This window comes from Mizuhopecten yessoensis, unplaced genomic scaffold (assembly GCF_002113885.1).
Source record: "Mizuhopecten yessoensis strain PY_sf001 unplaced genomic scaffold, ASM211388v2 scaffold716335, whole genome shotgun sequence".
Lineage (NCBI taxonomy): Eukaryota > Metazoa > Mollusca > Bivalvia > Pectinida > Pectinidae > Mizuhopecten > Mizuhopecten yessoensis.
In genome coordinates, this window is record NW_018480065.1 from 735371 (window position 1) to 763090 (window position 27720).

Consider the following 27720-nt stretch of genomic DNA (forward strand, 5'->3'; position numbering starts at 1 on the left):
AGTTATACACAATCCTACACATGCAACATTACACACAATCCTTCATAATGCAACATTACACACCACCTGAATAATGCAACATTACACACAATCCTACATAATGCAACATCACAAACAGTTCTACATAATGCAGCATTACACACAATCCTACATAATGCAACATTACATACAATCCTACATAATGCAACATTACATATAATCCTACATAATGCAACATTACATACAATCCTACATAATGCAACATTACACACAACCTGAATAATGCAACATTACACACAATCCTACATAATGCAACATCACAAACAGTTCTACATAATGCAGCATTACACACAATCCTACATAATGCAACATTACACACAATCCTACATAATGCAACATTACACACAATCCTACATAATGCAGCATTACACACAGTCCTACATAATGTAAAGTCACACAGTCTTTCAGATTAACCATAAACTCTAACCTTACATAATTTAACACGACGCGCAATCTTACATAATTGAACATTACCCACAATTTCGCATAATTCAACATTACATGATCTTACATAATTTAACGTTACATGATCTTACATAATTCAACATTACATGATCTTACATAATTTAACGTTACATGATGTTACATAATTTAACGTTACGCTTTATCTAAAATAGTCAAATTTTACGTAATTTTCAATTAATAGTATTACTAACGTCATAAAAAATATACAACTTGGCAACACTATTGTTGTTTAACAGGTGACATCCAGTTGACAATAAAAGCAGTATGTTACGTAATGTACAACTGGCAACACTGACACAGAATCCATCGACATATGTTATTTACAAGGACACAAGGGCTCAAGTAGCCTTGACGCTGGTTTCTCCTATGAATCATTAACTCAAATGTCTCAAATGTGTTTCATTAAATTATATGTATTTTGATTATGTACGTCTAGAATGTTTATGCTACATGTGTTTAATTCTTTGTTTCCCGAGGATTACGAACATTTCAAAAGCTACGAGTCGCTCTCCTCACATTTAACAAACAAGACAACAATAGAGTATTTATTTTAAATATGTGAACAGAAACTGGAGGGTCAATCTGATTAAAATCATCTGTTACATGGCTCCGTTCAGATTGCTGGAGTGGTGCATGCATCCGTGAACATACCTATGTACCTAGCTAACAGGTACAGTGCGTGGCTATAAATAGACGTGTCATTTCTAAGTACGTTTGACCCGTGTGTCTTGATTGTTTGACTCCCCAAATACATATTGGAAACTCTGGTTTAGTCTATCATTAAATATCCATGCCATTCTAAGGTTTCGGACCTTGTCTGAAAAAATGCAATTACGATTTGTCATTGTTATCTAATGCATCCGAACCTTTATCTCTAATTAGAGTTTTCTTTTAAGAACCCGACCGTGCACCTATCTAACTATTTAGTCCTTGTTTATTTGGTAAAAGAATAAGTGTACTGAATCCCACTGCATGTGATATATGGTATGGTAGCAAAACAGTTGAAATGATGAAGCTTTCCCATTGATTCCAACGCTAGATTTTCCCTAACTCTGACGATTATGATAACCTTGTAGAAATCATAATAAAATATTCATAGGAAAACAGATGTTTTCAGATACAATATGAATTAGACACTTGTGTATAAACATGATGATTGGGACTGTTTTGGTATTTGAACGGTATATATGTGCATATAAGATATTCTGAATTGTATGCAAGTAACTTATCATGTATTATAGTTAGGTTTGCCTCTCAATATTATAAATATTACATGTAGTAGACAAATGGCATCATATAGTTTCATCAAACTGCTGCCGCTTGTCAAATACGTTATCTTTAAGGTAAAGTATCTCTGCACGCATTATATACAAATATACGGATGTTAAGATCAAACACGTCAAGAAATTTTTATTTATGACAAACAAATGACAAAAAGTTGTGAATCATAATGTTGTTCACATGGTCTGGTGGGTGAGGCATCACGTTTTGGTTGCCTATTGTCAAGTCCTAGTAATCTACGTAATATACTGAATTGTGGATATCCTTAAATTCTTCGTATATTACTTGTTCCATGAACTTTGCCACAAAGTCATACGGAACATGTGAATGTGGGTACGTGGTGGAATGTGGACCTTTAATTACTATCTTGGCATTCGGTGAACGCTGTAATAGACTTTTAATGGCTACCACTGCATTCTTCACGTGATGCCGGTAAAGCTCAGGACTGAGATATCTAGCAGGATGAAGGTAATAATGTATTAAAATTATAACATTGCGGTTGCTTCCTATTTTACTAAGACGTTCGGATACAGAACATAGATTTCTTCTAAACCCTGCACTTGCGAATGGATGTTCGTGAGGCATCCATTCAATACTAATCTCGCCGTCTGGGGACGAGGCATTCATAGGCGTTTGCCATGCCTTAACGACGTTCATATATTTCTCTTCAGGAGGTTCCAGCTTTAGGCTAAGGAAGTTCATCATATTTACAAAAAAAATCCGTGATGTAGAATCACCAATAGATATTAGTGTTGTTTTTGTAAGGCATTTTGTATAGGCCTGTGTAGTTCTTGGAAAGTCAATGGAACACTGAAGTGAGATCCATTTGTTTTCGTACATATACCCTACTGGTACATTTCGGTTCCATGTTTCAGCTGCTGGAAAATCGCTACAGGACTTGACAGGGGATAAGACTTTCCGACGTCTGACAAAATCTGTAACAAAAACGTTAACCGTTTAAGAATAGAAAGTATCTTGCAGGGACGGTTTTATTTTTTGTAATTTAAACAAAAATTGTTTTAACGACAACAAAAATATATGCAAGCTTTTAAACCAACATCTATATCCCAATAGTTTTATTGACAATATATCGTCATAAAGTAAGTTAAACTATACCTTCTGTAACATTGACTGTGACTTCTTTAATTATTTTGTAGACGCTCGAGCTGAAAGTAGATAAGAAGAAACAAGTGAATTATAATTCATAAATGCAGTTGTGTGATTGCAGACACATTTTTCATTTCCTGTTCCATTATCAAATTTTATTTTCTGATCAGATACAGATATCTCGATATATTGGATTCAAGAAATTATGAAATATGTGTGTGCTGGAAATGACAATATAGAAGCGAACTTGCTTACTGTTCAGACACCATACATATTTAAACATACGAAAATGAGTTTTGGTTAAAAAAAACACGCTTTTCCGTATTGCATTTCTAAATTAGATTGCATTGTTCGTTTTTCGTTTGTCCTATAATATCTAATTTGTCTGTCTATAAAATGTATGCAAAGAAAAACAAATGTTTGTGGAGTGTTAGTTTTACGCTGACAAAAAATATTTTATTAATTATCATCATAGAATACTGTAATTAATTCATGCATTAGTTTTCACGTAATAAAAACAAATAAACATTGCATTACAAACATCATTTCACGAGGCTGACTAGAACTGTCGTAACTCTCTTGCAACATATATACATGTATATATGGGTAAAAGACGTTATATTTACCATCGAATGGCATTGCCACTATATAACCCTACCAAATTCAGTTGATATTCATATAGGCTAGGAATGTCATGGACCGATTGCTGCCGTCATATTTATTATGACGTCATAATCGTTACGTTGGATTCCACTGACCCTCCATGGCGATGACTGTTCTATTCATTGAACAAGCATACACGGTACATACGTTATTTCAACTAAATCCTGAATAATGATAAATGTAATTGAATTTTTTATGAGATGAACAGATTCCAAAAATGGTAAATAAAAGTATTGAACTGCTTTTAGTCGGCATTCATAGGCAATATAAAATAAATACGATCAAATATAACAAACATGTAGGATATAACAAAAAGTGTATTTCTAGAATACGACTAATTTTAAAATGAAGTTAGGAAAGGTGGAGAAAACATAAGGTTGTCCGGTTTTCGGAGCAACCGCTCCTTTTATCTAGACAGAAAAAACGGACGCTTACATTACATTAGAACAAAACAGAATTATAATATATATTATAACAAGATATAACAAAAGTTATGTTCAAAAGCAATAATCCCCTTGGCAAACGAAAGCAGAAGGTCGAGTTTACACTCCACACACACTATCATTGGTCAGTGTAATTCTACTTTCGGCTTACGTTATCCGAGGGGAATTACGTCTTTAATATTAGTTATATCATATCCTGTTTTTCTGTGACGAAGGAAGACAAATCTATGAGCTGTGGATAGGCACTTTGGTGCCGTCCATGAAAGTCGTGAGTTCAAAACCCGGATATTGCTCGAGTTATCGTCTTCCTTCGTTGTGCATGACTAGTTACTTTGGAACTGTTAGCTTTTACCTGAAGAACGAAGCAGTTTTTCTATCCAAAGGAGGCTGTTCGCTATCATCCCGGAATATTGTCCAATCTTTGCACTCATATTCCACGGGTTTTTCACAATAGAAAGACATGTTGAAATTATCCTCTGTAAAATTACAAATAGGTCCCTTGAAAAATTGTGAATTAGGGATAGACGCACACTGTGTTTCCTTTTTTCCAGGATGACCTTCTTTTTGAAATATTCCAATTACATAAAAAAAAGTTCCATGTTTCTCGAGAAAATTGAGATATAATCCTACGTGCTCTTTCGTACAACCGATTGCTACTTTGATATTTGGGGAACCGACCCAGAGTGCCTCGACGAATCCCAGGAATGAACCATTGTTTAAATCAATAACATGACCTGCGGCACTGGCATTTAATGATTCTTCTATTATCCATATACGTAGAACATCTCCGCCTTTGGTGATAGACTTATTGCGTGAGTCACGAAGCTGGACGTAGATTTCTATTGTATCGCCGATGTGGTATTGAGTTTTTTTGTTTCTTATTTCAATGTAGGAGTTTTTTGGGTTAGCAACGGTTTTAAGATTTCCTAATGTAGTTATCTTCCTGTATTCTGGTTCTTTCTGTAAAATGTCCTCCTTTTTCACAATATCCAGTCTTTGGTATCCAGTGGTACTGGAAATAAAGACATGCTCTATAGTACTAAGTAAAAAATGTAGAAATACACGTACTCCACATTAGGAAAATAAGTCTGATGTGGATGTTTGATTGACGATATGTTTAATCTTGATGTATTGAATAGATATGATACAAATTTTATCTAGTTCCTCGGGTTTGCCGTAACCTTGATGGCCACGATCACCTTTTTTTAGTGTTTGCACGGCTCATGATATTCATTTACTCATTAATAATTTGAAATTACAAATTACCAGTATGCCTCAAATTTTTGAAATCTATAATTATCTAATGGGTTTTATGCATTTCCATCTCTTTTTTGTTTGTGTTTTAGATCCATTTGGATTTCTATCATTTTTACCCCTAGAATCATCGATGAATCCAAGAAGGACAAAACGGCTTTATGGTTCTGTGTAATTTATGGCAGGGATAGAATGTGGAGATCAGGCAGCTATTAACCCTTTAACCAGTGTACACCACAATGGACTCATCCAGATCAATGCTTGGTTGAGTTTATTAAAATTACATAGGGGAAAGAGGGTTAAACTTTATAAAAGCCATTTGAACTGAGAGTAATTTAGGAATGTTTGCACCAAAGCTAAAACTGGAAATAAATACCACATGTACATTGTCCTTAAAAAACTACTATGTTTAGTACAAACTTATCTCTTATCATGATCATGACTTATACGATGGTCGTTTTTCAGCACAAGCTTTTCTTTTTTAGATTCAAAAGTATGCTTAGATACAAAATGTAATGCAGGTATTTTTCGAATTGATGTCATTCTACCACAAATTATCGCACAGAATTATCTTCTACGTAAATAAAGCTAAACATGAAGTATTCGGGTACACCTATCAAATGTAAGGAGATCAAAAGATCTAAAATTAGAAGTTTGGATCTTGGAGTATGACTGTAATTGAAAAAGAAAATCTGAGAATATTAAACAAGAGGCCCAGTGGGCCTGAATCGCTCACCTGGTATTAATCTCACACTCGTAATCTTAAACGTAGACTAATATAGAGCTACAGGAATGATATCTGTGTTCGATTAATTATAATCTATTAAATTATTTTAACATGGCACGCCTGTGCCCTTGAAACTCGAACAATGACATTAAGTTGAACAAAGTGAATAGCCTTCCGCCCAAGCATGCTTCTGGTCAAATATCATTACCCTGGAGCTTTTGAATATTCAGAATAAGTCATTCAAAGATTTAAACATATTTGATCGCTGTGACCTTGAATATGAGGGAACTTCATTCATTTGAACAAACTTGGTAGCCCCTCATCCCCGCATGTTACTGGTCAAATATCATTACCCTGGACCTTTGAATATTCAGAATAAGTCATTCAAAGATTTAAACATATTTGATCGCTGTGACCTTGAATATGAGGGAACTTCATTCATTTGAACAAACTTGGTAGCCCTTCATCCCGCATGTTACTGGTCAAATATAATTATTCTAGGCCTCTTGGTTATTTAGGAGATGTTGTTTAAAGGTTTTAATCATATNCATTATTCTATGCCTCTTGGTTATTTAGGAGATGTTGTTTAAAGGTTTTAATCATATTTGACCCCTGTGACATTGAAAATGGGTGAAGGTCATTTTTGTTAACAAACTTGGTAGCCCCTCATCCCCGCATGTTACTGGCCAAATATCATCACCCCAGGCCTCTTGGTTATTCAGAAGAAGTCGCTCAAAGATTTTAACATATTTGACCCCTGTGACCTTGAAATTGGATGCAGGTCATGCATTTGAACAAACTTGGTAGCCCTTGGTTTAATGTAAAAAGTTGACGCCGGACAGGCGGACGACGGACGCCGCACCATGGCATAAGCTCACTTGCCCTTCGGGCATGAGTGAACCATTTTAAAATAATCACATACAGTATGTATTCTTACTTACTTGTGTCTGGCATCGTTCGGCATTTGTCCAGAATACGTAGATAAATGTAAGTCAATGAATCCGAGACTTCTCAATCTGAATGAGTAGAAAAAGAAACAAATCTATAAATATCCGACAAATAACAAGAAATTTCCTATTCAATTTCACCCATGTAATTTATTTGTACAGTGTATCAGTTTATATTTTATTTAAGCTTACATTTATATAACACATTTTCATTAATCTTTTCATGAAATAAATAAATTAAATAACATCAAGGGCGCGGTACAAATTTGGCTACCTTTGATCAAAGCAAGTGGTAAGGCCGTGATGGTTACCAACGGGAATGAACCGGTTTTTGGATGCTGATTTGACCACCAGATTAGTGGAAAATATAGTAAGAAAAAAGGAATAACGAAAGTTATATAACGAAAGTTGTATAGTGGTCATTATAGTGTGACAGTCTGAAAATTGGTGTCTTCATAGTGAGGAAAAAGATTATTGGACGATATAGGGAGGGGGTAGGACTATTAACAGCTGGATAGTTGGACAACCGAATAAATGGTAGCTTTATTGTGGTGACAACCAGATTAGTGGTGGCTTTATACTGGGGAGTAAAAAAAGGACTATTGGACGATAAAATAGGAATAATAATAGGACAATTAACAGCTGTATAGGGGGACAGCCCTATAAGTGGTGACTGGAAAGAAAGACAGCCGGATTAGTGGTGGCTGTATAGTGGGACATCCAGATTAGTATAAGTTGTGAAGTGGGACATTAGGATCAGTGGTAGCTGTATAGTAGGTCAACCAGATTAGCGGTGGCTGAAAAGTAGGAAAGCTGGATAAATGGTGGCTGTATAGAGGGACAGTCGGATAAGTGGTGTCTATAAGAGGGACAGTCGTATAAGAGTGGCTGTATAGAGGGACAGTCGGATAAGTGGTGTCTATATAGAGGGACAGTCGTATAAGAGTGGCTGTATAGAGGGACAGTCGGATAAGGGTGGCTGTATAGAGGGACAGTCGGATAAGGGTGGCTGTATAGAGGGACAGTCGGATAAGAGTGGCTGTATAGAGACAGTAGGATAAGGGTGGCTGTATAGAGGGACAGTCGGATAAGTGGTGTCTATAAAGAGGGACAGTCGTATAAGAGTGGCTGTATAGAGGTACAGTCGGATAAGGGTGGCTGTATAGAGGGGCAGTCGGATAAGGGTGGCTGTATAGAGACAGTAGGATAAGGGGTGTCTGCATAGAGGGACAGTAGGATAAGTGGTGTCTGTATAGAGTGACGGTAGGATAAGAGTGGCTGTATAGAGGGACGACGGTAGGATAAGAGTGGCTGTATAGAGACAGTAGGATAAGTGGTGACTGCATAGAGGGACGGTAGGATAAGTGGTGTATGTATAGAGACAGTAGGATAAGGGTGTCTGTATAGAGACAGTAGGATAAGTGGGGTCTGTATAGAGACAGTAGGATAAGTGGTGTCTGTATAGAGTGACGGTAGGATAAGAGTGGCTGTATAGAGACAGTAGGATAAGGGTGGCTGTATAGAGGGACAGTCGGATGAGGGCGGCTGTATAGAGACAGTAGGATAAGTGGTGACTGCATAGAGGGACGGTAGGATAAGTGGTGTATGTATAGAGACAGTAGGATAAGGGTGTCTGTATAGAGACAGTAGGATAAGAGTGGCTGTATAGAGACAGTAGGATAAGGGTGGCTGTATAGAGTGACGGTAGGATAAGTGGTGTCTGCATAGAGGGACGGTAGGATAAGTGGTGTCTGTATAGAGACAGTAGGATAAGGGTGTCTGTATAGAGACAGTAGGATAAGTGGGGTCTGTATAGAGACAGTAGGATAAGTGGTGTCTGCATAGAGGGACGGTAGGATAAGTGGTGTCTGCATAGAGGGACGGTAGGATAAGAGTGGCTGTATAGAGACAGTAGGATAAGTGGTGTCTGTATAGAGTGACGGTAGGATAAGAGTGGCTGTATAGAGACAGTAGGATAAGTGGTGTCTGCATAGAGGGACAGACGGGTAAGAGTGGCTGTATAGAGTGACGGTAGGATAAGTGGTGTCTGTATAGAGACAGTAGGATAAGGGTGGCTGTATAGAGTGACGGTAGGATAAGTGGTGTCTGTATAGAGACAGTCGTATAAGAGTGTCTGTATAGAGGGACAGTCGGATAAGGGTGGCTGTATAGAGACAGTAGGATAAGGGTGGCTGTATAGAGTGACAGTCGGATAAGTGGTGTCTGCATAGAGGGACGGTAGGATATGGGTGGCTGTATAGAGACAGTAGGATAATAGGTGGCGTCTGTATAGAGGGACGGTATGATAAGGGTGGCTGTATTGTGACAGTAGGATAAGGGTGGCTGTATAGAGACAGTAGGATAAGTGGTGTCTGCATAGAGGGACGGTAGGATAAGAGTGGCTGTATAGAGACAGTAGGATAATAGGTGGCGTCTGTATAGAGGGACGGTATGATAAGGGTGGCTGGATTGTGACAGTAGGATAAGGGTGGCTGTAGAGAGACAGTAGGATAAGTGGTGTCTGTATAGAGACAGAAGGATAAGTTGTGTCTATATAGAGGGACAGTCGGATAAGGGGGGCTGTATAGAGGGACAGTCGGATAAGGGGGGCTGTATAGAGGGACAGTCGGATAAGTGGTGTCTATATAGAGGGACAGTCGTATAAGAGTGGCTGTATAGAGGGACCGTAAGATAAGTGGTGTCTGTATAGAGACAGTAGGATAAGGGTGGCTGTAGAGAGACAGTAGGATAAGTGGTGTCTGCATAGAGGGACAGTAGGATAAGTGGTGTCTGCATAGAGGGACGGGAGGATATGGGTGGCTGTATAGAGACAGTAGTATAATAGGTGGCGTCTGTATAGAGGGACGTTATGATAAGGGGGGCTGTATTGTGACAGTAGGATAAGGGGGGCTGTATAGAGACAGTAGGATAAGTGGTGTCTGCATAGAGGGACGGTAGGATAAGAGTGGCTGTATAGAGGGACAGTAAGATAAGTGGTGTCTGTACAGAGTGACAGTCGGAAAAGTGGTGTTTGTATAGAGACAGTAGGATAAGAGTGGCTGTATAGAGGGACAGTAAGATAAGTGGTGTCTGTATAGAGTGACAGTCGGAAAGTGGCGTTTATATAGAGACAGTAGGATAAGAATAGCTGTATAGAGGGACAGTAAGATAAGTGGTGGCTGTATAGAGACAGTAGGATAAGTGGTGTTTGTTTCTATCCTCTGTATAGAGGAACAGTCGGATAAGGGGTGTTTGTTTAGAGAGATAGTCAGATAAGGGGTTTCTGTATAGAAGGACAGTCGGATAAGTGATGTCTGTAGTTATCGCACCTCGGACAAAAATGTCCAAAAGTCATTGGTTTAGAGCCGTCACGTGGTGACCCTCTAATTTTCTATAGAGGGTCAGTAGGATTTCATTATAGGGCAATATGGCCGCCCATTGCCCACCGCTTCAAAACTAAAACAACAGATACGGGTACCTGAATATTCTAAAAATGATACAATGCTCACCGTAATTCCTATTCGCTACATTGTATCGTAAGATGATAGAAGTTGCCTCAACTACGCCAGGCAAAAATAGTAAGACGTTGTCGCCAGCGACCGTCTTAAGTGGTGTCTGTATAGAGGGATAGTCGGATAAGGGTGGCTGTATAGAGGGACAGTCGGATAAGTGGTGTCTATATAGAGGGACAGTCGTATTATAGTGGCTGTATAGAGGGACAGTCGGATAAGTGGTGTCTATATAGAGGGGCAGTCGTATTATAGTGGCTGTATAGAGGGACAGTCGGATAAGGGGTGTCTGTATAGAGGGGCAGTCGGATAAGTAGTGTCTGTATAAGGGGACGGTAGGATAAGTGGTGTCTATATAGAGGAATAGTCGGATAAGTGTGGCTGTATAGAGGGACAGTCGGACAAGGGTGGCTGTATAGAAGGGCAGTCGGATAAGTAGTGTCTGTATAAGGGGACGGTAGGATAAGTGGTGTCTATATAGAGGGATAGTAGGATAAGGGTGGCTGTATAGAGACAGTCGGATTATAGGTGGCGTTTGTATAGAGGGACGGTATGATAAGGGTGACTGTATAGAGACATTAGGATAAGGAGTGTATGTAAAGAGGGACAGTCGGATAAGGGATGACAACCGGATGAGTTGAATATATAGTAGAAAATTAGGATTAAGAGCTGTACAGCGGGACAACCGGATTTGTTGAGGCTACATATTGGGCATTTCAATTAGGGGAGACTTTATATAGGGACAACCAGATTGTAGTGGAGGATGTTTAAATAGACAGCTGGAATATTAGAGGTTGTATAATGGGGCAGATTGATTGGTGAAAATCGTATTATGGAACTACCAGATAATTTGATGTTTTATAGAGCTGTACAGCGGGACAACCGGATTATCGGTTGTTTTATAGTGGGACTACAACTAATGGAGACAGTATTATGGGACAACCGGATTATCGGTTGATTTATAATGGGACTACAACTATTACTATTCCTCATCGATTTTACAGCGTGTCTGATTGGTTTAGACACATCACATGACATGGCTACAAAACATCAGGTATCCCTTACGTGACCATTTCCCCTGTCGAGTATCCCTCTCGGAACTCCTCGCACATTATCGGACGAGTTGTCTCTCCCTGTTATACTCTCTAACGCCCGATGTGTTCCGGACGACACACAAACATGAACAATACCTACGTACGGGAGATTCAACCTCCCAACAGCTAAATAATTTGAAGGGATAAATCAAAACACAAAATCGAACAGGTCAGTCACAACAGTGACAACACAGGGGCTCGTTGCATTGCCTAATATTAATGTATTTCGCCCTCGGGAAACATGATTTATTTCGGGGAAATAACACTTAAGGTCTCCCTAACACCAGTACAATAAGTGTATAATGGAGACAGCTAGTATAACGGGACAACCGGATTATTGGTTGTTTTATATTGGGACTACAACTAATGGAGACACTATAACGGGACAACCGGATTATCGGTAGTTTATTAGTGGGACTACAACTACTCACCGTAATTCCTATTCGCTACATTGTATCGTAAGATGATAGAAGTTGCCTCAACTACGCCAGGCAAAAATAGTAAGACGTTGTCGCCAGCGACCGTCTTAAGTGGTGTCTGTATAGAGGGACGGTAGGATAAGTGGTGTCTGTATAGAGGGATAGTCGGATAAGGGTGGCTGTATAGAGACAGTAGGATAAGTGGTGTCTGTATAGAGGGATAGTCGGATAAGGGTGGCTGTATAGAGGGACAGTCGGATAAGGGTGGCTGTATAGAGACAGTAGGATAAGTGGTGTCTGTATAGAGGGGCAGTCGGATAAGTAGTGTCTGTATAAGGGGACGGTAGGATAAGTGGTGTCTGTATAGAGGGATAGTCGGATAAGGGTGGCTGTATAGAGGGACAGTCGGATAAGTGGTGTCTGTATAGAGACAGTAGGATAAGTGGTGTCTGTATAGAGACAGTAGGATAAGTGGTGTCTGTATAGAGACAGTAGGATAAGAGTGGCTGTATAGAGGGACAGGAAGATAAGTGGTGTCTGTATAGAGACAGTAGGATAAGAGTGGCTGTATAGAGGGACAGTAAGATAAGTGGTGGCTGTATAGAGACAGTAGGATAAGTGGTGTCTGTATAGAGACAGTAGGATAAGAGTGGCTGTATAGAGGGACAGGAAGATAAGTGGTGTCTGTATAGAGGGGCAGTCGGATAAGTAGTGTCTGTATAAGGGGACGGTAGGATAAGTGGTGTCTGTATAGAGACAGTAGGATAAGTGGTGTCTGTATAGAGGGACGGTAGGATAAGTGGTGTCTATAAGTGTATAATGGAGACAGCTAGTATAACGGGACAACCGGATTATCGGTTGTTTTAAAGTGGGTCTACAACTAATGGAGACAGTATAACAGGACAACCGGATTATCGGTTGTTTATTAGTGGGACTACAACTAACGGAGACAGTATAAGGGGACAACCGGATTATCGGTTGTTTATTAGTGGGACTACAACTCACGGAGACAGTGTAACGGGACAACCGGATTATCGGTTGTTTTATAGTGAGACTACAACTAATGGAGACAGTATAAGGGGACAACCGGATTATCGGTTGTTTTATAGTGGGATAGCCTGATAAGTGGGGTTTGTAGATCACAACAGTTAGATACTATATAGATTGATCAACATGGTTGTACTGTACATGCATTCAAACTACAATTAATGGCAAATCAGCCGAACTCTAATTGGCCTATTGGGTTGTCTGTGTAAAGCCATGCATGCAGAGACATGTAGATGGAATTGGATTTGACACTTAAAGATGTATTGTTTAAAGCAAACACCAAAAAATACATTCAAGTCACATATAAATTTCCATATTCCCAGTATGTGCATACAGAGCCTAGTGATACATAATTTTACCTACTTTTTCAAGAGTGTAACGTTATACAATGTACATTGTAAAAGACCCTAGGGAATAACTACGAAGGTATAAAACTGCATGCCATATTTATGTCTTAGCGTATTGACTTTTGCCATTATATATAGACAGTTTTGTCAATATATATTGATAGTTTGGTAAAAAAAAAGTAATCAAAAGTATGTACTTACGTTACCAGAACCAGCACACTGATAATCAAGGCAACGAAGACCTTCAGTTTGGTTGTGGGTGGCTGGGACATATTGCTACTGTATGTCTGTATCACGCCTAGTCGAAAGTTGTAATCAAGATGTTTCACTTGTACCACATTACAATCCTTGCTACAGAGGCGAGGTTTCTGGAAAATAAGATTCAATGCAACATTTAAAAAAACCTTAATGCCATGATTTTTTTTTAATATTCTTTTTTAGATAGCAACTTAATGTAGACTATATCCATAACAATAAAACGTTAATCTAACATGTAAAAAAATAAAATTAAAAAATCGAGGATAGTTAATGGTTTCCAATCTATTACACCTGTAACAAAACGAAATCGGGTTATCTCAGTCGAGGGTTAAGATTCTGTAACAAAATCCCAACTGAGGCGTAAGCCGAGGTTGGGATGTTACAGAAACTTAGCCCGAGACTGAGATAACCCAATCTTGCTCAGTTACAAGTAATTGAGTTTTTTTTCTCGCACCTTTTAGTTCGAAAAAAATATTATTTTGCTAAACACTACAAGTATCCCGCCTTGGGCACAAAATGACAATGACCTCTGTACTACTTTAGCTACATTTGAATGCTTCCGCGTAAAAATGTGTCCGTCCTTACATAGATCACGACGTATTTCACAGTGTAGATTATAAGGGTGGCTGTATAGAGACAGTAGGATAAGTGGTGTCTGTATAGAGGGACGGTAGGATAAGTGGTGTCTGTATAGAGGGATGGTAGGATAAGTGGTGTCTATATAGAGGGACAGTCGTATAAGAGTGGCTGTATAGAGACAGTAGGATAAGTGGTGTCTGTATAGAGGGACGGTAGGATAAGTGGTGTCTGCATAGAGGGATGGTAGGATAAGGGTGGCTGTATAGAGTGACAGTCGGATAAGGGTGGCTGTATAGAGACAGTAGGATAAGGGTGGCTGTATAGAGGGACAGTCNAAAATTGTCAATTTCAAGCAGGTAACACGCGGATGAATACATCGCAGTTTAAAAATTCCGCGAAATGTCCCGTAAAGGTGCAAAACAATGATCGGCCGAGATTGAAAAATCTAGCATGGGGTATGACGTTGGATAATTCTGTCTTGGGTGCTCTTAAACTCTTAATACAAATATGACATTTCTCTAAATATTACAAGGAGCACATGTTGCAAACACTTCTGGCTACTCAAGAACTAAAGCTCAGCGTCCGTGTTTCGTTATCATAAACTAAAAACTCAGCCTAGCGCCTCAAGCTGAGGCCAAAAAGCCTCGAACTCAAGCTCGCAAACGAGGCTGTTTGCAATAAATTAACAGGCTTGGCGAACAATTATAATGACAAGAAAATATTTTTACAATATTTATTTTTCACAATCATCCAAAATATTGGAGACACACAATCTTTACTAGACAAATGTCCAGATAAACCATATATTTGGCAATTTATAAGCCATTTGTTGAAAATACAGTTGTTTGAATAAGCCGTGAAACGAATTGACTCGGGTCCGAATACGGTACTGTGATGCTTCTTCCCGTTAAAATTCAAATACCTGATTTGGAATGAATCAATGATGCCGAATCTGTGATAATATAAATAATCTATGTGTTATAGTTTCCAACCAAAGGTCTTTAAATGAAAACTGAGTATGTGATCTTTTCAAATGGTGTATTTTCATGGTGTTTTACTTTTTGTAGGACGATATATCGTGGCTTGGTTGTGTCCAAGTCGGACAGACTTTGCGCTTTGCTCCGAGATGATGTTACAATCTAGACAATCTTTCGGTAAAATAACAGATATTTGAATGTGATGACATGCAGTTCTGGGTATAATGAGTAATTTGTTTCCGTAATTCACACATAACAGTATAGATTTCATTCTGAAAAATAACAAAAACGATGCAAATACCTTGTCTAAAGATCGTCGTCTGCTGATCGTAAGAAGCGCCTATAGCCTACTGACCATGATCAGTAATAGGGTCTACTATTTGCATTGCGGGACTTGATTAATACACCAGACAGCGGCCTATCGTTATGTAAACTGTATCTTAATTATTAGTAATATATGCTATTTTATACCAAGGTATATACAATACCAGTTGAACAAATAAACTCAAAACATTCATATGTAAAAATAATTTCCCTTGTAAATCATGGTTTCAATTGATAACACTGGAGCTACCACAGGGACCTGAACATTTGTTACCGCTATATTTGGACCTAACCTCAGGTGTTCAGAGTAAATAGTTCAGGTCCCAATATAGCTGTTACAAATTCTCAGGTCCCTGTTCTTTTTACCACATGACATTTACTGCATAATGTCTAACATCAATCAATCAATCAATCAACTTTATTGCATTTTACATCCAAGTTACAAGGATCGATCTGCAAACATCAAACAAACATTGCGAATACTATATAATGGACAGCAAAAAATACACCAAAAAAGTTGTATTTTAAATCCTGGTATAAAAGTAAATATAGTTAAAACACGGGTTGTCCGGATAGGCAGTCAAACTATACTAATGAGGATCAGGTACAAGTACTTCTTTCTAGGTCACACGGGAGTCTATACATTTTGATTCTTGAATTGAAACCCACACGGATTTATACAAAATGTTGAAAAACAAATTTGATAATTAACTAGTAAAATATAAAACTATCCAATAGTTCGAAAAAACAAGAGACGTGAGGGAAGCATTATTGCAAGCGAGAAGTTTTACAAAATGCCCTAGCAGTCAGAACGCTACAAGTATTTGCGTATTGCAGAGTTATCTTCTCTTGTGAGCAGGTATTGATTGTTACGTCATTGGTTTGTGTGAGAAAATTACGTCGTTTTCTCAAAAATTGATGACGTTACTCTCACAAACAAGTGACGTAACAATCAATACCTGCTCCCAAGAGAAGATAACTCTGCAATACGCAAAGACGGAATACAGCTGATTCGGAATCGAGCGCAGTGGTGTAAATGTTGTGTAGAAGTATTTAAAAGCATTTACTTGGTTTGTATGTTTGTTTGGAACACAAATGAATATATTTGTTATGTAAACGGGCATGTATTGGATTGAATTATCTATATATTTCCATAAAGTTAATGCGAAGGGAAGAGATAAGTTAGGCTACTGGTGACTTAAGACTGATTTTGCGATGGAGCCCAGCGTGGAATATTTTTGTGATGTAACTCGTGGACTACAATGGTCTAATATAATACAGATACAATGGTTGTACAGTGCGGCCATGACGTAAAACACAGAATATGCTATATCATTTCCAGGTCCATTGAATTGATATTGTTTTATTGTTTTATTCATTAAAAAGTAAATTGTATTTACACGAACAATGTAAGGATATTAAATTACGGTCCGGATATTTCTAAATCATTCATAATTAATTTACGGTCCGGATGATAATACCCGAGTAAGGACCCAAAATCGGATCACGTTATATGCACATGTACAATAACAAAAATTCTTTACAGACGTTGCTTTGTAATGCAACAGAGCGTGTAATAACGTGATACAGACGTAGAATGTATAGCCATTAAACAACAAAAAGATTAATGTTAAAAAGTCATTTATTTACATTGTAAACATAAATGGCGGATCCGACTGAGTATTGTTCCTTCTGTTTCGGACAACAGGAATAAAGTCAGACTATTGAAATACTTTTATTCACAGAAATTCCAAATATTAGGGACGAAGCATATTTATTACCGGGAAGGGACCGATTCAAAATCTTTTACTAATACAAAAGTTTAAATGACCTTTTGGCCATTAAAAAATATCGGTCTCATGCCTGCAGTTGTGTTACAAAAGTCAATGTCCCATTACACGGGGGTAGATAATTGCAATACAAAAAGTGATAAATGATCTCGGCACAATATCTGACACAATGAACTTGTACACGTATATTAATTTGCCAAACATGCTTATAGTGTGTGATGACTCAAATGACTTACACAGTGTTAGAAAAGAATGGAACAAATAAAAAGGGGAAAACAAGAATGCACGTCCCGCGTAGTCTTGAATGAAGTGGTTTAAAGACAAATCCGTAGTCATACAGTTTTAATAATAAATGTATCCATTGACTTAGATAATCTATAGATGCCCAAATACATCAATATGGTTTACAGTAATAAAAGTGGAATTACTGGGAATAAAATCTTTGTTATCAAAAAAGGTTTCAATAGAACTCCTTTTTGAGAAAATGAAGAATCAAGAAAGCGTTTTTGCTTTCTTTTTAAAAAGCAATCGTTGTTTGATCCGAGTTGAGTTCCTAAATTTAAGTGTGTGTGAAAGTGTGACGTCGACTAGTTATGTCCCCTTTTTTAGACTGTCACGGGGAATAACTTTGTCGTTTAGTATTCTGTAGCAGGTCAATGGCTCTCGCCTTCTGGCCTGTTCTATATAGGACAGTAGCTTTTGCTTTATGGTCCTAGAGAGAAGAAGAAAGTGATGTAAAGGCTTCGACGGTTTATTGTTGAGTATCTTATATAAACATTACATAATAATGTATAATACAAACATAAATATGACAATTCATCAACATCATTATTGTGTACATGTATTAATTATCATTCACCATCAAATATAACTATTAACTTTTATCCATGGAAGCTCTCTTAAATCATACATTCAATATGCTTAAAATCTCTCAGTTGTTGGCGTAATATTTCAATTCTTTTTGTGAACTTTTGATATTTTACCAAAAATAATCAATCAGCTTTATATACTCGACTTATCCTCTGCAATAGACCGGTTTATATTCTTCACAAAAGCTACGGACAAACTAGAAGGTGTCTGCTTTACTTCACCTTCGTTTCGGACTGGGTCTAATCACGAAAGGAATGTTAACCGTTATCAGATATAAGTTATGTACATGCACAAATTTTTAAAAATGTACATGTACAAGTCTTAAACATATCAGATATAAGATGTGACGGCCCAGCCATCGTAGTATACCACATTTGCTCTCGTGTTCTCTAGCTTTAATCTTTAAAAGGAACGCCTTTCTTTGTCTGCGAAAGACCACGAACAAGCTTGAACTAATCAGGACGCTAGTTTAAATCTGTACCATAGAGAAAAAGGACGACTAATCTCAATACAAACTTTTCTGTATAGATAAAAAGGCGAGGGGCGACCGAGTAAAATATTAAACTGACATTTAAAGTTGGTAAAGTTACATTATTAAACATCGTGGAGACATCTTGAATCAGGCTGTGATCACTTGAGTCATCCAATCTCGCTTGATGTGTCAAGTATTCATACGTGTACTAAGCAAATCAATGCCAGTTACAAAGATTTCGCGTTCGATTTGAAGTTACCGAACCGTAGACATGTATTGTGTTGCTTGCTTTGTCTGTATAGATCGAGATCGACTGATTTGCTGATGAGTTATAATCTTCATTTCGGTAAACTATCCGGCACAACACAGTGAAGCGAAGCTGACCAAGCGGAGAGACAAAATAGGGGGAGACATCCATCTTTGGAATGTCGTTCTAGTGTAACCAACAATAGAGCTTCATAAAGTGAACGCCCCCTCCAGATTTGGTATCATAATACCGTTACAAAATGTAACTTGTTTCTCAGTCGAGGAAATACGTGTTATGTTTCGGTGCTTCCTTAGACTGTATGAGTGTTAGGTAAAGCGCCAATTATTTAGATAGCATTGGCCTTACGGATATACTGTCCTAACTTGAGTAATAATTCTAACTATAAACTAATCCTATTTTCCCAAAATCATTAAATAAAACAAAATTGTTTAAAATCCATCAGACCCTGGATTTTCGTTATCTACACAAGTTTCAAGGTCATACCTAAATTTCTTATATGTAGTTTCCCATTCCAGAACATCAGACTCTGGTTTAGAAAGCTAACGTACAAATGTCAAGTAGTTATTAAGTTGATATTTTGCGTTTTACTTTTAAATAAACAAATTTCCTCTTAAATTATGTTCTGTTTTCTTTTTCTATTTCCTTTTTCTTTTGTAATTTAAATATTATTTTAAAACTGTTATTTCTGTTTTCAAAATAAAAATAAATTTTGTTATTGTTTACATATTCCAGATAATGAGGAGTGAATAGTTAAGTTTCCATGTCCCTTATACATTATTTGAATTCATTTGAATAACTACTGTTTTAAGAAAAGAATGGCCCGTTCTATAGCCAGGCTAAATGCTTGTTTTGTTAATAAAAGACGAAAGACAGCCCGGTACACGGATATAACCTAAGCGTGCCTGTTTAACAGGTTTCGTTCTTCTCCATGTCTATCATCTAACCTTTTAATATTATTATCGAAAAGCAACAACAGGCAAAACTTATTTATGTTATCAAACACTTCGTACCTAAAAGATTGTTCATATTTCTATTTACATTGTGTATGCTATCATATTCAAGCTTCGATTTTAAAACAAGGTTCAAAACACAACAGGTAATGGCATAGACGTAATATAAAGTCTTCTGTTGTGTCAGATACGTTAGAGTATAAGTCAAGACTATCCAAGCTGCGACCATAAACGTTAATAAGTTTAATACGTTAAAGTTCAAGTTTTTTATTTCCGAATGCAAATCAGCATATAGGTTAATTGATACATAGAATACAAAACATATTTCAAATTTTCAAGATGGCGGAGGACAATTCCATATAAGCAATTATCACATAAAAAGAATACATAATTTAGCAATATTACTGCACGAGGGTTTTTCTTTTGGCTGTAGCATATTTTAAATATAGACCCAATCTACGTAATGTTTTAATACTTTTACATGACAATAATTCAATTAATTTATACACACTGGGGCATCGGAAGTAATATTGCTTAATGTATGTGTTTCTCAATACAGAGTAAGCAGGACAAATAAGAATAAAATGTATCTCATCTTCTAAATCATTTTTGTCACAGGCAAAACATAATCTTTGACCTCTCGGAACCCCATTATAACGTCCAGATTCGATATTAAGGGAATGCGCCTGCATGCGATATTGACTCAACATTTTTTTGGTATTAAATGTTAAAGGCTTTACTAAATAGAATTGCATATTAAAAGTATCGACAAGATGTCTATATAAATAACATTTAGAAGATGTTTCAAACGCACCACGTAATTCCTGAATAAATACGTCATGCAGACGTTGGGTATACATTTCCACAAATTGTTTTTCATTTGGAACATATTGAACATCCCAAATATGATTAAAACCCATTCTATATAAATCATTTTTAACATGATAAACCCAGTTAAGTTTACAATTCGGCTTTTTGACATTAAGCTCAAGTAGTGCATCATAGCATGCTTTTAGTACACAGTTATTTGTATTCAAAATATTTAACCAGTATTTAATTATAGCTACTTTGCGCTTTATATGTAAGGAATAACTTCCTGTCTCAAAGTAAACCATAGAACTATTGACGGTTTTCTTAACGTTTAATAAATCTTTAAGAAAGAGAAGATGGACTTTTTCGATTTGCGGCGATAAACAATTACCCCATACCTCACATCCATAGTTCAGTATGCATGTCACATATGTATCAAACAAAGATAATTTAGTTTCAGTATTAAGGATAAAATCTTTCATTCTTCTTTTTAAAAGATAAAAAGCATTCCTGCCTTGAGATGCCAACGTGTTTTGTGCTACGGTGAATCTTCCATTATAATAAAAAACTAATCCTAGATAACAAAATTTGTCCACTATCTCAATTGACTTGCCATTAAACGTCCAGTTTTCAGTAGGTAAGATTCTTTTACTTTTTCTAAAAATTACAATTTTAGTTTTATCATAATTAACAGTTAAATTCCATTTATCAGTGTAACATTGCAGACAATCTAGCATGTGCTGAAGATTGTTAACATCTTCCGAAAACAAAACTGTGTCATCGGCATACATTAACATAAACAGATTAATCAATTGTAGTTCATAACCTTGACAATTGGAATTTAAAAACTCACTCTCCATATCATTAACGAATAATGAAAAAAGCATGGGCGATAACGATTCCCCTTGTAATAAACCGACATGTAAATCGAACATAGTAGACAATTTACCATTTAAATTTATGCAAGAACGAACATTATCATAAATAGATCTAATTACATTTAGCAGTCTGCCACTAACACCACTTTTCCAAAGTTTATACCAAAGTTTATCATGTGTTACACTATCAAAAGCTTTGCTGTAATCTACAAATACGCAATACAGCCTTTTGTTTTGTTCTAATGTATTTATTATTAAACTATGTAATGTAAAAATAGCATCCCTGGTACCAAACCCAGGTTTAAAACCAAATTGGACATCGGTAACAATATCCTCTCTTGTACTCCATTTTAATAATCTTTTATTTAACAAGGAAGTAAATAACTTAGCTAGATGACTAATTAATGTTATTCCCCTGTAATTATTCACATTGTTTTTATCCCCCTTTTTATGAAGAGGTATAATAACACCCTGCGCCCAGGACTCTGGAAAATATCCTACATGTAACATAGAATTAAATAACCTGATCAAAACAGGGGAAAAAATATCTCTATATTCAATTATGTATTCGTTAAGTAACATATCAGTACCAGCCGACTTGTCACGAGACAAACCCCTAATTACATCTGTTAATTCCTCAATGCTAAAATCCACATCTAACTCTGGATAAACACAATCAGTATTTCTATCAATCAAACTATGACCTCGACTTTCGACGATAGGTACATCAGCGAGATCTTTGAAGTATTGAAAAAAAATCAGTTAACGTAGACGTGCTATCACTGTATTTAAAGTTAAAAGGTTTACAGTGGTATTGATTTTTTTATTTAGTGAATTGTATACTAAAAATTGTTACACAGAAGAATGGTAACTCCAAGGGAGCTTCCGCGAAATGAGAAAACACGAAAAATGTGACGAGAAGTACAGATGTTACAAGGATACATGATGGGAAATAGATGTTGACGAGCAGGTTTGAAGTTGGAATATTGATTTGTACTTGCTGTCGACGGCTATGCGTTACATGTTCATCAGTAATTGATTTTTTTTGTTTTGATGTTAATTGGTTCGTTTCAGAGGATGTTGGATAGAGAGAACTGTATTATTTATGAAATAGTTTTAGTGTAATTTTACAAAATTGTTTCAAAGTCTTATAGACGTATACCTGTTCATATACACATAAACAGATGATGAATGTCAATAAAATAATCATCCAGTTTTGATGACAATGCCCCCTCAACCACGCTACCCCATTAGGTAGACTAGTTCGACTATTTAAGCCTGGTCGAACTGATAGGCATGACTCCCTGTAACGCTGGATTTCATGAAACAACAACGGGGTTGATGTCATTAGCATCAGTAACATCCTTCACCAAAGGCCTTTCGAAGCTATCATACCACCGTACTTCAGATACAAAAGTACCCAATCATTTCCTACATTTATTTTAAACACATTGCTTCCAATCTTTTCAACTACATACAAAGTACAAACGCTACATCAGCAGGATTTAGGTGACCTTTCATTAACTCCTTCTCTAACATGTTCTTGCTCCACGTACCCATACGACTATGGTCTTGCTGGACATATAGTCACCAGCGATTGAAATATTATCCAAAATGCAAAGCTACCAGAGCTTTCGAGAGAATCCTACTAGCAAATAGATTGTTAATTTCAAGATACTTATGGATTCCGTGAAACAATGGACAAATCGAGGGCTTGCTGATTTGGATTCGCGTTTAGACCTGGTCGGAAATCAAACTGAGCATCAGCCAAGATGTCATTACTATCACACAAAAACGATGTTTAACAAAAGAATGTGTAGACAAATTAGTGAAGCGGTTTTTATTATGTTCATTGTTCTATATTTTAAATGTCAGACTTTAAAGAGTAAAGTGCAAATGTAGCTTATATATACATGTATAAGTTGACCTGACGTAATTAGATAGGCATTTCATTTGCCTGTGTTTGCCCAACATTGCCCTATTTGGGGTTTATTACAGCACTATCAAAGTCACGGCTGTCGTTTACGGGTTGTTGTTTTATTACTTCGTTATTGAGTAGGTGTCAATTGCCTGTCGCCTTGTCGGGTCTTGTTATGTCAAGGGGTCACATAAGTCAGCTTGCCCGTTTCGCCTGAGGAATGAGTGAGAAAGTTGCAGGAATTTAAGGTTGGGAGAGAGAGGGTTTTACACCACGCAGATTACGGGAGCTGGATTGTCTGTTGGCTGGGTGCTGCCTGTGCGCTATCCTGTTCTATTCGTGAATATACTGCAACTTGTATACATGTAATCGATTTTGCCGGTTGCGCGGACGCTTACCAAGGACTACCGACGAACTAAGCGCGAGTGGTACGCGACATTAGAATTTAAAATTTAAAGTTATTTGCAAACAAAACTGGTCTAGCAAATACCCTTAATGCTTTTGGGTCGGTAATTCTACCCTTTTGTGAACTCATGAACTTTAAATGGAAACACAATGGCCATACACAATTTATTAGACTTACAATGTAAGGGGCTTGGCTCTAGCGCTCAGTCCTGATAGCTTCATGATTAGCTGTTATATTTATGTGTCCAATAGAAATGTTGTTCAGTTTTCTTGCTAAAAGTAGTTAAAAAATACTACAGTTTTACATGTATGCGGTTATGATTTTATGTATTTACATAGATACTTCAGTAGCATAATTTTAATGTGTCCGGTCATTATTTTCTTTGTTTAGATGCTTTCTTAAGTGTAGTATGATTAGTATGCATGCCGTAAGATTTTTCTTTTTAACATAGGTACTTCAGTAGTATATTTATTATGTATGCCGTAATAATTATATTTACTTACATAGACACTTATTAGACAATAAATATTGATATATGCGCTAATTATTTCATGTCTTTACATAGTCACTTAAGTAGTATGTTTGTTTTTCATTATGCGTTTAATATTCTATCTATTTACATATATACTTCAGAAGTATAATTTATATATATGCGGTTATCATTTCATTTATTAACTTAATTACTTCAGGAGAACTTTTTTTTTTTAAAATAGGCGGTTAATATTTTATTTATTTTCATAGATACTTTATTAGAATAAAATGTATGTATGCGGCTATTACATTATTTATATACATGGATACCTCCGTTGTTCATGTATACGGTTAATTTATTTATTTACATGGATATCTCCGTTGTACATGTATACGTTTAATTTATTTATTTACATGGATATCTCCGTTGTACATGTATGCGGTTATCTTATTTATTTACATGGATACCTCTGTTGTACATGTATGCAGTTAATTTATTTATTTACATGGATACCTCTGTGGTACATGTATGCGGTTAATTTATTTATTTTCATGGATACCTCTGTTGTACATGTATGCGGTTAATTTATTTATTTTCATGGATACCTCTGTTGTACATGTATGCGGTTAATTTATTTATATACATAGATACCTCCGTTGTACATATATACTGTTAATTTATTTATTTACATTGATACCTCCGTTGTACATGTATACTGTTAATCTATTTATTTACATGGATACATCCGTTGTACATGTATGCGGTTAATTTATTTATTTACATGTATACCTCTGTTGTACATGTATGCGGTTAATTTATTTATATACATGGATACCTCCGTTGTACATGTATGCGGTGAATTTATTTATTTACATGGATACCTCTGTGGTACATGTATGCGGTTAATTTATTTATATACATAGATACCTCCGTTGTACATATATACTGTTAATTTATTTATTTACATTGATACCTCCCTTGTACATGGATACGGTTAATTTATTTATTTACATGGATACCTCCGTTGAACATGTATGCGGTTAATTTATTTATTTACATCGATACCTCTGTTGTACATGTATGCAGTTAATTTATTTATTTACATGGATACCTCTGTGGTACATGTATGCGGTTAATTTATTTATTTTCATGGATACCTCTGTTGTACATGTATGCGGTTGTTAATTTATTTATTTACATGGATACCTCTGTTGTACATGTATGCAGTTAATTTATTTATTTACATGGATACCTCTGTGGTACATGTATGCGGTTAATTTATTTATTTATATGGATACCTCTGTTGTACATGTATGCGGTTAATTTATTTATATACATAGATACCTCCGTTGTACATATATACGGTTAATTTATTTATTTACATGGATATCCCCGTTGTACATGTATACGTTTAATTTATTTCTTTACATGGATATCTCCGTTGTACATGTATACGTTTAATTTATTTATTTACATGGATATCTACGTTGTACATGTATGCGGTTAATTTATTTATATACATAGATACCTCCGTTGTACATATATACTGTTAATTTATTTATTTACATTGATACCTCTGTTGTACATGTATGCAGTTAATTTATTTATTTACATGGATACCTCCCTTGTACATGGATACGGTTAATTTATTTATTTACATGGATACCGCCGTTGTACATGTATACGGTTAATTTATTTATTTACATGGATATCACTGTTGTACATGTATGCGGTTACTTTATTTATTTACATGGATACCTCCGTTGAACATGTATGCGGTTAATTTATTTATTTACATTGATACCTCCGTTGTACATGTATACTGTTAATCTATTTATTTACATGGATACATCCGTTGTACATGTATGCGGTTAATTTATTTATTTACATCGATACCTCTGTTGTACATGTATGCAGTTAATTTATTTATTTACATGGATACCTCCCTTGTACATGGATACGGTTAATTTATTTATTTACATGGATACCGCCGTTGTACATGTATACGGTTAATTTATTTATGTACATGGATACCTCCGTTGTACATGTATGCGGTGAATTTATTTATTTACATGGATACCTCTGTGGTACATGTATGCGGTTAATTTATTTATTTTCATGGATACCTCTGTTGTACATGTATGCGGTTGTTAATTTATTTATTTACATGGATACCTCCGTTGTACATGTATACGTTTAATTTATTTATTTACATGGATACACCCGTTGTACATGTATACGGTTGTTAATTCATTTATTTACATAGATACCTCCGTTGTAATTTTGTAATGTAACGATGGGGATTGTTTCTGTAGTGTTTGTGTTTTGTTTACGGGTACGGGTCTGGCACTGAAAAGTTTATGCGGCAGTAAATAGTCTGTAGTACAATAGCGTCACCTGTCCTCTGTTGTTGTTAGTCATGTGCTGAGAGTTGTAGTTGTCATGTCTGTTGTAAAATAAATCTGTCTACGTAAATAAACTTATTCTGAGCTTTCAATTCACTGAAAATAAACTATATCTAGAAGTCTAAGTTATATATATGAATAGAAGTAATAATGACAGTGCAGACCAAGGAATGTATCCAATGTTTGTGGCAACCAGCCCAACATTAACACTTACAACATATAACAAAGATAAAACGTTAGCATGAAAAACACTACAGCATAAAATATATGTAAACAATACACCTGTTAGTACTTACAAAATATGCGCCGATTTTATCGCACACCCCCTCGGTTGCATTGTAACAAACCAATGACTATCAATTGTAAAATCAAAATACTTTGAAGACCTGAGATCAGGTGAATTAATAGAAAATTGTGAATAATGGTAGTGAGAAATTCTTCAACCTAAAGCCGGCTTTTTTGCGACGTGTTTACACAAGCAGCTCCGTATTGATACGTATCCAATTGCAACACACGTTTGCTTGTTTGGATCAAGTGTCCATATTGGTTAAAACTGTCGTTCTTACTTATGAGACATATACTGTACACATACAAAGTACTTGTCATGGTTAAATACATATAACAAGTATTTTAGCTACATGTTGCATGTCATAAACTCACCAGAAAGTCCGATAGATCAATATGCTAGGAAACGATGTCATTGGAATTCCAGCGACTCATGTGCAAGGCCGCTCCATCGACCTTTTAAATGCTTCCGGTTGAATTGTAGTTCATAATCGGGACAATTGTAATTGGTGATTCGAAAAATCAAAATAGCCAAAAAAACTAGGAATACTTGTAAAATGTAAATATGTAAGTGTTGCATACACATATTTAGTCAGTGTAAGGGGTTGGATGGAGACTAAGACAACAGTAGACAACACAGTACAAAGCCTCCCTACATACAGGTGATTGTTAACAGTCTGAATGTTTGCGAAGTGTCAGTGATGATTTTTTTTTCT

At 36.3% G+C, this 27720-nt stretch overlaps 1 protein-coding gene across 1 annotated transcript; it reads right to left on the bottom strand.

The window, feature by feature from the left end:
- Positions 1-220: 220 nt before the first annotated feature.
- Positions 221-27057, bottom strand: LOC110443272 (NXPE family member 3-like). Its single transcript, XM_021487396.1, has 6 exons — positions 27016-27057; positions 13544-13710; positions 6921-6995; positions 4351-5010; positions 2902-2951; positions 221-2720 (listed from the first exon to the last, which is right to left on the bottom strand). Exons 2-6 carry the CDS (start codon positions 13612-13614, stop codon positions 2014-2016), a joined length of 1563 nt encoding a protein of 520 aa, XP_021343071.1. The 5' UTR covers positions 13615-13710; positions 27016-27057; the 3' UTR covers positions 221-2013.
- Positions 27058-27720: the final 663 nt, after the last annotated feature.

Excerpts from the sequence above, each read along its gene's own strand:
- LOC110443272 (XM_021487396.1), bottom strand. The coding sequence starts at position 13,614 with ATGTCCCAGCCACCCACAACCAAACTGAAGGTCTTCGTTGCCTTGATT. Across the intron at positions 6,996-13,543 it reads AGTGTGCTGGTTCTGGTAAC|ATTGAGAAGTCTCGGATTCA; the intron begins GTAAGTACATAC and ends CTACTCATTCAG. Across the intron at positions 2,721-2,901 it reads CACAGTCAATGTTACAGAAG|ATTTTGTCAGACGTCGGAAA; the intron begins GTATAGTTTAAC and ends TTTTTGTTACAG.